The sequence below is a fragment of the Osmerus eperlanus genome, chromosome 20, assembly GCF_963692335.1.
Source record: "Osmerus eperlanus chromosome 20, fOsmEpe2.1, whole genome shotgun sequence".
Taxonomy (NCBI): Eukaryota; Metazoa; Chordata; class Actinopteri; order Osmeriformes; family Osmeridae; genus Osmerus; species Osmerus eperlanus.
In genome coordinates, this window is record NC_085037.1 from 5,713,426 (window position 1) to 5,725,707 (window position 12,282).

General features: G+C 47.3%; 1 protein-coding gene across 1 annotated transcript in view; it reads right to left on the minus strand.

Moving 5' to 3' along the window:
* The window catches only part of ptprua (protein tyrosine phosphatase receptor type Ua), a 96,747-nt gene that overhangs the window by 40,340 nt on the left and 44,125 nt on the right, over positions 1-12,282 (minus strand). The window contains exon 3 of the mRNA XM_062446058.1: positions 3,420-3,691. Coding sequence (XP_062302042.1) covers positions 3,420-3,691 — 272 coding nt within the window. The remainder of the gene's footprint in view (positions 1-3,419; positions 3,692-12,282) is intronic.

Consider the following 12,282-nt stretch of genomic DNA (forward strand, 5'->3'; position numbering starts at 1 on the left):
TGCCTCCCACCCGTGTTACAGCCGTGTTGTTCTGGGGGAGTGAAAGTGAGAGAAAGCAGAGGCCCATGCAACAGCATAGCTTCTGCTTTCGGCAGTCACGGTGGGCCCCAATAGCATCTTTAATATTTTATAGCAAGCAGCCTCCCCCTCCCACCCCCAACCCTCTCATCTCCAATACCCATCCCAGAAAGAAAAAAAAGAACAAAATCAATTGCAGCACAGAAACTGGGGGATTCTTCAAAGGAAAATATCGGCAGTTCAAGGTGATGTCAGTCCTCTCTCTGTCTGCCTCCTCTCCCTTCAGCAACAAGACGAGCAAGCTAAACCAACAAGAAACTGTGGGATGCAAACGCGGCAGAGGTGGAAATCTAAAGCTTGGCTTATTGATATGAGAAGATTGCTGTCTCTCAGCCCGTTAGCCCATTTCACCAGCACAGAGTAGGGAAAGGAATATAGGAATAAACAGGAGAAAACAAGATCACATATAGTGTGCCGTCAGGTGCAGGTCAGTGGAAGGAAGGAGACAAGAAAAGCTAGTGGAGGAGGGATTTATTTTGGGAGAAAAAAATAATAATCTTTGTGTATTTGAACATGAGTCCTCTGCCTCATCTTCCATTTGTCTCATAAAATGCAATGGTGCAGAAAAGATGGTGTCCTAAAGTTTAGCCTACACGGACATAATGTTCCCTGCTCCCACAAAGTAAAAACATAAAACCAACAGTGTCTGTCTAGCTGGCGTTAAAGGGATTGCAATAAAAATGAGGATTTGCAGAGTAATTAATATTTCTGGCTTCTGGTTTTCACGAGGGCACAGAAGGAGTTACTTATGCCTGAACGGGAATGATAAAGCGTTCAGTTTTAAACATTGACACTATCGATCTCGACAGACAGTTTAATTAATTTAACAACTTCCAGTCATTTGCAAAAATGTGTTGAGCAAAAATTGATGCAATGTTCTGTTAATTGATCTGTTTTGTTAATAAAGTGGACTGAGGCAGACACTATTGATTGATATTGGCTCTGGAGCAGTAAACTCTGTAAATATAGGACCTGTGATACTGCAGTCAGGTCAAACAAGATCATACCTAAATGCCGCTGTACGGGGTGGTAGAGACACAAGTGAAAACTGACATCATGAGATAAACAGAGGCCGAAAGGAAAGGCAAAATGATGCTAAAGGGGAGAGGAAAATAATCCGAGAGAAGAAATAATGAGGAGAGCAAGAAGCGAGGGATGTCTGGCTGTTCTCCACGTCCCCTTTTCTCCATCTCCTAAACCCCAAGCTGTTCGAAGTTTGCAGAGGCTACATTGCAACCAGACCCTATGGATATTTACATCTTTGAAAGGAAAGCAAGCTTTTGTCATTTCAGTTAGATGGACAGCAGTGTCACTAGCAAACCTATTTAGTGGGCCAACTATTTACACCATTCTAATGGAGGATCTTAGATATTAAAAACCCTTACCTAAGCCTTATGGTACGTCTCCTGACAACATATTTTACTGCCAAACATTTAATAGGCTGACACTGTTCACTTACTGCAGATATAGAAACCGTGTGATGTAGATAATTAACACTCTGTTAAAAGTCCTTAAGAGTGTTATGGTTCTATGAAGAGACACCATTGTGGATAAGGTGCTTTCTATCTCTCTGCCTACTTCAATACCTCAGATCCTTCTCCAGTGCTTTTTTAACTCCCCAGGGGACCAACGGATTTACATCTGAACTCCCTCTCTGTCCCCCCCCCTCACTCTCTCTCTCTCTCTCTCTCTCTCTCTCTCTCTCTCTCTCTCTCTCTCTCTCTCTCTCTCTCTCTCTCTCTCTGTCTCTCTCTCGTGCGGTTGCTGCCGCTCTCCCTCTGTGCTCACCCTGTCTTGTATGTCCCTGGCTTCTCCTCGGGCCCCGTGGGACCTGATCAGATTGCCGGGCCCGATGGACAGTGATCCTTATCTGTGGGATGGGATGAGCGCTGGGCTTTGAGCCATAACAGTGAGTGGTGGAGTGAGAGGATGCACAGGGGGAGAGATAGAACGAGGGGGTGCGGGAGAGAGAGATAGAGGGGTAAAGAGTGAGAGAGAGAGACTGAAGAGAACATGGCAGAGGGATCCGTAGAGCCCCGCCTAAGGGCTCTTGTCCCCCTTCACAATGTAGTCACACAGGCCCCTTCAGGGCAGGATTTAAGGTCCTCGTTCCCCCTCTCTCCTGCCTTCTCCCTCTCTTCTTCTCCCTCATCTGTTCAGCTTAACGGTGGCTGCCTCATTACCTGCAGCCGATCCCGTCCACCTACAGTACACGGGACAAACAAAGCAGTCCGTCCCGAGTCTGTCTTGTCTAGTCGTCGGGGGAGAGAGAGAGAGAGAGAGAGAGAGAGAGAGAGAGAGAGAGAGAGAGAGAGAGAGAGAGAGAGAGAGAGAGAGATAAAGAGAAATAGAGAGAGGAACACAGTCCCGTCTTCATTTTCACTTCCATAACACCCCGGCAGCTTCAACACGCACCATCCGGGTGGTGAGTTACAGCGCTAATGCATTTCTCTTCCGTTGGCCCCAATTGGCGAGCTTTGTATCCGATATCGCATTTCAGCCCCATTTCGAATCCCCCCCCCCCCCCCCTCTCCGTTGTCCCGGAGTGTTGACGTCCCCCCGCACCTTCCGCTCCCTCCGTCCTTCTTTCTTCTTCCGTCTTTTCCTCCGCCCGAGAGAAAACGGTACAGTGACCGGCGGCTGACACTTTTGATGTTGCCGCAGAGCGAGGGGAGGAAGGATCCTGTCTCTGGATCAGGTGGGCTGTTTCACGAGGCTTCGGGAAATGCAGAGCCTGAGGATGCTGAAGAGCAGGCTGTCCTCATTGATCCACGTGGCCTAATCTCATTAACTGCCTCTTGATTTATTGAGATGGGCCCAGAGAGGACCAAGGTTACAGAAGCAAACTCTCACACCCCCCCCCACACACACACACACAGCGTGAGGGTCACATGGAATTGAGGTCAATTGACTGCTCAGCCCAGCCACACTCCCACAATCCCTTACACCAGCCATCGGCTTCTCATTAAGTGGCTGTTTTTGGAGGTGGGGATGTGGGGAACCGGATAAAAGACAGGAAAAATGCTGTGGTATAAATCATGGTCGATAATGAGGTGAAGCTAGGCTGCGTTCCCCCTTGTCAAAGACCTACAGGCAACACAATGGAGATAATAACACACCATCAAACCAACGCCCGCAAAACAAAGAGATATTGATTACCATCTCGCCCCTTTGCAGAATGAACCCATAAATACACATAGGATGCGAGCGCCATAAACAAAACACCGCAATTATAATGCCACCGAGTCACTATGATGTATCGAGGCACGTAGTCCTGCACCACAACATCGTGACATTCGTGCTGTAAACAACAGACTCGGAGCGTTAGCGCTAGCGCTCACCTGGTATTCGCTGGGCCAGAACGTGCTGATGGCTAGCTCCACCTGATGCCACTGGCGGCCATGGGAACCGGACACGTTCCACACGGCACTTCCCCTCGGACCGCCGTTGACCCGGATGTAGATCTGCAGGTCCCCGGGGCTGTGTCCGTCACGGCTGTACAGGAAGTAGCTGAACTGGATGCAGTGTGTGTCGTTCTCGCTGAGAGGCCGCAGCAGCAGGTGCCCGCGCTGCCCCGCGGCATGCTGGGAGGAGTTGACCATCATGAAAGACCCTGGGGGAAGAGAGAGGAGAGAGCTCTTTAGCATACAGCTCTTTTTTAATCAGCTCGCATCGTGGAAAGCGATTCATTGACAAACATCATACAAAACGGGTATGTTTCTGTTCAAATAGTGAAATAGCAAACTGTTATGCTATTGTTTTGAACCATGAATAAACTGTGTATTCATGCAATCAAGGATGCAATTGGCCTCTGCGTTGTTTTGAGAGTATCAGGCAGTACATACTATATATGTGGCCTGTTTTGCCCAAATCCAGGTGTGTAGTCTGAGTCTGGGGCTTTCCCTTGCTCAGCGTGGCTGTCTGACGATGCCCTCCTCCTCCTCCCCATCCCCAAGATCTCCCCCTCCTCAAAGCCACATGAGGTGAGTGAGGCCCTCCATTAGACACAAGTTCACAGAGCATGGAGGCTCTCTCATCTCCGCTGCCCAGAGGGCCGCACCTTACCACCAGACAAAGCCAAAGTCGCCAGTCCAAACACAGACCCAAAAAACATAGAGGGAGTTTTGCCTTTGGCAGCCTCCTTCAAAACTCTCCACACCCCGGCAGAACAGCAACACAGAAGAGGGAGGGAAAGGAAGGAGGGTGAGATGCTCACGAGGCCTTGTTTATGAAGCTGGATTAAATACAGTAGTCAGTTCCTTAGTGTCATTGCTAATCTTTCTAATGCCCTAATCATTATTACAAGCTTAAAGTATTGGATTCCATCATATCTACACCTGTAATTCCTTAAGTGCTTCACGGCTATAGGCTTTGATGGAGCTCGCCTCAATGAGAAATCAGGGCATGATGGTAATAGTAATTTAATGGTGCTTGATATGCATTTAGTAGGTTATGCTGCATCGTTCAGTTGCAGTACCTAAATCAAGCAAACCTTTTGACATACATTTTGAGACGGTCCTTTAATCACTTTGACACAGTTATGGCAGCCAAGGCATCTGGACACGCTCGCACATGGTAACACACACACATGCGCACACTACACACCGACACTCCTCCACAAGCATAGCGGCACGCGCACAGGTGGGCGCGGGTCCAAGTCTCTCTGACCTTCCTCTTGCTTGGCAGGTAAAGTGATTAAGATGGTCCAGTGCCTTGGGGACCTTATCTTAGCACTCGCTCTCGGTAGCGGCCTTTCACAGGCAGAGATGTGTCATAGTCACCATGCCGACCGGACCCCGGTGACCCAAGCATGGCTCCAGGCGGGCTGAGAATCCAGTCCAGTTCTGCCCTCTGTGAGAGACTCACCTTCACCGTGAGCACCAAACCCACACCGCAGCCGAAAACAAATGAGTGTAACGCGTTAGCAGGTAGCACGTTTAATCATTTTCATTACACGTGGATAAAAGCACTCCCATGGGTAAACAATGTCTAATTGGCTTTTCTAATTTTAGACTTTGAGTTGGAGATACGTCATTGCAGAGATCCAAGTATTTATCAAGCTTTTCTCTTGAAATGTATTTTTGAAAGGTTCTAATTTGTGTCTCAGTTTCGTTTGTGGTAATACACCGACATACTCGAAAGCTTAGCAGTTTGGTTTTACGTATAAGGTTGAACTATTGAAAAGGCGTTAGAAATGAGAAATTAGAGGGAGTTAAGACTTTTCCCAGAATAAGTTAAGGACATTCTCTCAATATGACAGTTACAACCCAGCTAGGTCAGAACTCAGGAGAATCTGGCATTTAGAGAACTTTAAACTCTGCAGTATGTCACAAACTGACTCTTCCTCCAGTGTCCCTACATCCCTCTCCACACTGACCCTAGCCGGGACACAGCCCCACGCTGCCAGACATACCCTCTGATAACTAGCCACTCTCTCCTGGGAGAGAACAGCGCTCTTCTCAGAAAACATTGATTTTCCACTTCCTCCCCTGCCCCCGCCCAGAGCCGGGCAGGGGGAGACTCGGCCCGCTGGCCCCGGGCACTGCAGCTCTGACACGGGGAGGCCCGTGGGGGCAAAGGGGCTAAATTGCTTTTCTCCAGCTCCGAGCGTCTGGACCCCCTCTTGCTGTCGCAGCCTCGGTTCCTGGCCTCTGTTGCGGAGCAGAGATGGGAGGGAGGGCGGTGGGGCGGGAGGGAGGGAGTGACAAAGCATTTTAAGCAACCAGCTGTGTGAGCACTTTCACTTGACTTAATTTCAAAGTGAGGGAATCAAGCACACTCATCTGCCAATTGTTGAATAACGGGACAAAGTATAGAGGGAACATGGGTCAGAATAATTATGTTTAACTAATTCTGATAGACCCTGAGGGCATGTTTAGAAATCAAATTAAAAATGCTTTTATCTGTGGTACATAGCATTACGTAAGTAAACAGCTTCAGCCTTCCTTTAGTTAGATTGGAATTGTTTGCAGAAGCCCCTAGTGGTTACTGGGGAAAGTAACATGTAAATGCATGATCATAGAGGAAGTGGAATTGCCATATTCAATTAATGGAGACTTCAAATAGGAGGAAATTAGGTATTCTGCTGAAGGTGAGCTAAAGGATGTACTGTATATAAAAAATTTACAAATATGAATGAAATCCTTCATCCACAGGAGATTGATTGAGTCAGGTTGATTAATCCATTAATTAAGACTTCAGTGATAAGAATACTATGAAATTGCTTCGGATAACCTTTGCTATCATATCCTTGAGGACACATGCACATGTACACACACAGTACACACACACAGATACAATACACACACACACACAGATACATATACAACTTAGAGTGAAAATTTCCGCCGCTGAAAAATTCTCCATAAATCCATAGACGCTGATAAGGCCACCATCTATTTCCCCTGTGACCCTGCCAAGGACGAGGGAACATGCATTAGGAGATTAGGGGACGGCCTCAGCCCTGCTGCATTCATATCAGAGACGAGGGTGGGACCCAGTGTCAGAGGCTGGCCTGCCTTTATCACACTTACAGCAGAAAAAAAGTGGGAAGAAGAGACAAGAGAGAATGAGATAGAGAGAGGGAGAGATAGAGAGCGGGAGAGACAGGGAGATAAAGAGAGAGAGAGAGAGAGAGAGAGAGAGAGAGAGAGAGAGAGAGAGGGAGATAAAGAAAGAAAAGAGAGAGAGAGAGAGAGAGAGAGAGAGAGAGAGAGAGAGAGAGAGAGAGAGAGAGAGAGAGAGAGAGAGAGAGAGAGAGAGAGAGAGAGAGAGAGATGAAAGGCATGAGAAAGGGAAAGACGGAGGAGAAGAGAAGGAGAGGAAAAAAGAGAAACAGAGAGGGGGGAGAACAGGGGAAGGGAGAGAGAGAGATGAGAGGCACGGCAGAGAGAGCGGTAGAGTGAGAGACCTGGAAGGGCCTTTATCATGATGTAGTTCTCCACCATTTTTCTTATGCTTTTCCGCCTCTGCTCCCATCAATAACTCTTTGTATAACTGAGGCGGTCGTATTCTACAATCAGACAAGACCATCTCTCAAGCAAAAAGTCATGCACAACAGGATGCATTTTAATCAAAGCATTATATAAACAAATGTATCTTTTTCCTCCACACCGTGTGCTTAACTCTTTTGTTTATTATACACATGCGCGTCAAATTGGCTTCGATTATTGTGAGCACGTTGTCTATTTTCTCAGACTGAGGGCCATTCGGAAAAGGTCACCCCAGAATTTCAATTGAGAAATTTGAGTTTGTTTCAGCATTCCATGTCTGTTTGTGTTTTCACAGTCACCCCCGGAGCAGCGTTCACCTCAGAGAGTTTTTGAAGGGCGTCACTGGTCGATGGGGAGCAGCCTTGATTGGTCACGCTGTTTTTTGTTTGTCTTTGTATCTGGCCTGTTGTCTGTAATCTGCAGGGCTGGCTGCAACTCCAGTCCTGCACTTGTTTGCTGAAGCCCAAAGCCAATGCAGATTTTGCCATTTACAAAGTGACACAGTGCTTGTGCCGGGCAAATGGGAAATGTGCAAACCAACACCAGCTGGTCATGAATGCGGCAAAGACTTCCAGCTAACCTCCCCACAAACAAGCAGAGTCTGTTTCGCACCCGGTCTCGCGGCTAATACGGTCCCCAGGTGAGAGTCAGAAACCCCTCAGACGACCTGGAGACTGCAGATTCAGAAAACACAACATCATTACCAGGCTTGACGGAACACAGGGTGCTGGAACAGTGGTTCTTCCATATCACACAAGTAACGTTTGAGTGCCTGCATGTGGCAAATCTAGACTTATGAAATATCACAAATTCTGCACATACTGTACTGTACAGTCTACCTGCTACAGTAGATTTTTGATGTAATGCTTGAGAAATCTTTACCAATATACACACACAATCATACACAATGGAATGCACTCCAATCTAACACAGACTTTTTAGCCTGTTAACGGTATCCAACCGAATGTCATCGAAAACATATACCCACAATTATAAACTCAGACCCCCGGTGACAGAGAAATGAGTGGATGTGAGTGGAGCCTGTCTCAGGATGCTGTCTTCCCATGCTGCACAAATCAATAGTGCATTACCAGCCACACAGCCACACAGTGTGGGCTGACAAGCCAATACTCCCTCCAACTACTGCCCACATCCATCCTGGCATCTTGATATCACACACACACACACACAAACACACTTTCAAACACACACACATACACGCGTACACACACACACACTTCCAAACAGACACACTCACACACACATACACGCCCTTCCCCACTACACTCTCCTCTCCCATTCCCTTTGACTTGAAGTCTGTGATCTACTATTTGTTTCATCTCTGTACCTCACAGCCTTTGTGGAAGCCTGCTCCCCACGTTCTCTCCTTCCCTGCATCTCCGTTTACTCCCACCCCCCACCCCCCACACACATCCATACCCCCCCCTTCCCCTCATATCTTCTCCAGTCATTTCTCAACCGGAGCATATCCTTGCCACCCACTTGGGACATCCTGGTTTAACAGGTGTCAGTGAGATCTAGATGGGCTCTGTGCTAGCTGTTACAGCACTCCACGATACAATCACGAACTGTATGCTGCCTGTTCTATCCGTCTTCACACCCTTTGTACACCAGATTGTATTTTATGGAATGTACTCTAGATTTCTATTTCAATTACATTCCCAAACTGCTAAGAATATGGGGTTGGTGTCTATGGAGACGTTATAGACGATAGGTTTGCACATCAAACATTCACAACACTATCAACCTAAAGTATTTGATTCATGGGCATTTTGGTTACATAGTTGCTGTTCTACTTAGGGAGTCCTTGTTTGCTACCAGTTGATATATACAGTGGTAGTGCGGAAATCAAGTTTCAGAGACTTTCTATTGGCAGACAAGGAAAAACAGTTTGAGACACGACTCATAGCCAACTGCTGACTCCACGTGACAGTGAAAATGCCCTATCTCTCACTTCAGAGCAAGGACACTGAATGGGACACAGTCAGCAAGTAGAAAAAAAAATCTGATTGAAACACAATACCTTTGAAAAGAATACATAATCTATCTTGAAGATGTGTTTGGAAAAGAAAAGTATCTCCATTATATCCTTGAAATCATCCGTCTTTGATATTCCTTAATGGATGTGCTTCCTCGGATAAAATTGCGAAGCAACATGACAATGATAATAGGCCAGTCTGTGAAAAGACAAGAGGAACTGGAGACAGTTGAATCATATCAAACCAGGGTCTATTTCTATCACAGCTGGGACGGAATTATCTCAACATGGCTATGATGAGATGGGCAGGAAATAGGACACTAACACTGCTGTAAGAGCATGGGCAATTACACTGTACAACCTGAAGACATGCATTCAGGTAAGGTGACCTGAGGAGTAGGAGGAATAGGAGGGACGTCGATAAAAACAAGGACTACGGTGTACACAGACTGGTTTGTTATCCCTCTTTATCTCTTGTTTCTCTTCCTCTGTTTCTCTTTGCCTTGGAAATGGCTTATACTAACCCCCCTCTTCCCAGAAGCCATCTCTGCTACAGATAAGCCCATTTCCTGGCTCTGTTTACCCTGCTCTGACAGGGCAGAGAGGAGAGAGAGGAGCAGCCAGCAGAACCAGTTCTGAAAGTCAGATCCTCATCAGTGGTCCAGTGAGGGGGCCAGTATCTGGACGGAGAAGAGAGTGGGTGTACGGAGACGAAGGTGACGAGGGGGGGTGGGGTCAGGGAGAGCTTCTGTCCAGGTATCAGGTCTGCCAAGTTGGACCAGGGCCCAGTGTAGCAACCCGGTCCACCCCCCCCAACTCCACCAGCACCACATCCATCCACCTCCGGTAGGATCGTGGGCACGATAAGGCCCTATCAGTTACAAACGTGCTGAGGGCCAGGGGGCGGATGTGGAGAGGTAGAGTTTATCTGCAGGAGAGAGCGGCCCATCTGGTCCAGATCCCCTTCAGGGTACACACACACACACACACACCAACGCGTCCAAACAGATGCTCTGACCACAACACCCACAACCCTTCTAGCCTTCAGCTACCTCTCCTTTTAAAACGACCTCTGACCCCAAGCCAAAAACACTATAGGGATTTCTGTTGTTTGGGCTGAATGGCAAGGACACTTAGATCTCAAGATGCCGGCTATCTGGTGGTTCCCAAAATTAAGAAAAAAAACAGCTGGAGGTAGGGCGTTCTCATATAGAGCGCCTCTTCTCTGGAATAAACTACCCGTCTCAATTAGGGAGTCTGATACTGTTTCGACGTTTAAAATTAGGTTAAAAACGTTATTGTTTAGTCAATTCTACGAAAGTAAGTATGTATGTAAGTATGTTACTAGTTGGAGGCAACGGGGGACGGGTTGTTTCCATCCTTATTCTTTAAGTATAACTTATTTTAGAGTTCTCTTCCCCTGGAACAGATTTCATGTTCCAAATGAGGGAGGCTGTCGCTGTCTTGGTGTGTGGGGTTGCATCAAATTCCCCTTTTTTGCTCTGTTAAATTGCTGCACCAGTCCACACTTGACCGGTGGGGATCTCATTCTATTATGACTGTAACTGTTAGCTGCTCCTGGCATTCTCTAATCCCTGCTCTCCTCTCTCTGTCCCCCCCCACACACATCCCTTGTGGTGTGGGGGGTTTGAGTTGTCAGCACCTGCCTGGTCTTCGGTCAGCCAACGCTGGACCTGGTCGTGAGTCTCCCGGTCCTGTCCTACATCTATAAAGTTGAATAATGGACACTGTCTTGACACCATCGACACTGTATGACTATGTTTAGCCTGTGTTCTGCTCCTCTCTCCCACCAACCGTCTCTGGAGGAGGGGATCCCTCTCTGAATTGCTCCTCCCAAGGTTTCTTCCATTTTTTTTTCTCCTGTTGAGAGTTTTTTGGGAGTTTTTCCTTGTCTTCCTTGAGGGTTTAGGTTGGTTGAGGGGCAGTTCTATGGGCATATGTGAAGCCCTCTGTGACATGCTTGCGTGTAAAAAGGGCTATACAAATAAATTTGATTTGATTTGATTTGAATGGGAAGCGAAGGCCGTAAGGTCACTCTCTCTAAACTTGGGGGTTTTACAACTTGAGAGTGTTTTTTTCGGGCAATGGTCGAACTCTTCACATATCCATTTCGTCCATTTACTGTACCCCCGGCCACTTCTCTGAGAGACATCAGATTTGAACTTGTATTCAACACACGCAAGTGTGCAGCTAAGTTTGTGCAGTAGAGGGCACACTAATGCTGCCCCTCAGTGCTCCCTCAACCGCACAACAAAAGCCCTGTGTGCCCCTAATTCCATCCCCAAACAAATGGCACGCTATTGAATTTTTCAAAAAGCAGGGTGGTTTAAATTTGAAATGGGCCACTGACAAGGGGACCCGCATCTGATATAAGCAAATCAGATCCCCTTTGAGAGTACAGACCAACGTCTAGAGGAGCCACACACAGTGCAGTGCGCTTTTTAAACCGTCCTCGCTATGCGCTGATTGGCCCTCACGGCCACAAAAGTACCCAATGGGCAGGCTGTAGGATTTTTTCAAAAGTCCAAACAAAACAGCCGTTACTTCGAGTTCATTTGTCCTCTCAGACACACTGAAACCGCCGCTCATTCAAAAGTCATCACTCTGGCAGACACAAAAGAGAAAAGGTTTCTATTCCCAGCAGGCTCTGTTCAGATCTCCCAGGGCACCAGTCCTAACGGCACACACAGCGACTACCAACGGAAACTTCCAAAGATCGAAATACGCATTATAAGCAGAACCTCTGAACTATAGTACCCTATTCTCTCTGTTAAGGGGGAAAGACAGTCTGCTCGGTGAAATGATCGCATCTGGGTTGAGAACATGGATGGACCGGTGTAGTGGGCGATCCATTTTCTGACCAATCATCAGCAGGTGCAACAGCAACAAGACCCAGGTGGTCAGTCAAACCCTGAAGCTGGGCTCCAGTGAACCCTTATTAGGAGGTACACTGGATGCCTACCGAGAGGCCAGAAAGCTATTGTCTTGTGAAGGCAAACCTAATGACCTGAGGCCAGGAGCATAGCTCAAAGGTCATGTAGCGTGTTGAAAAGCACGTTCTACATTGTACTGCAGTCGCAACAAAACAAACACCTTCCCTTCGTTTAAAATTGCAGCCTCTAATGATATACCGCATGCGGTTACTGTAGCCTGCGCTCACAGTAACCTTCCACAGATCCTTTAGACTGTATC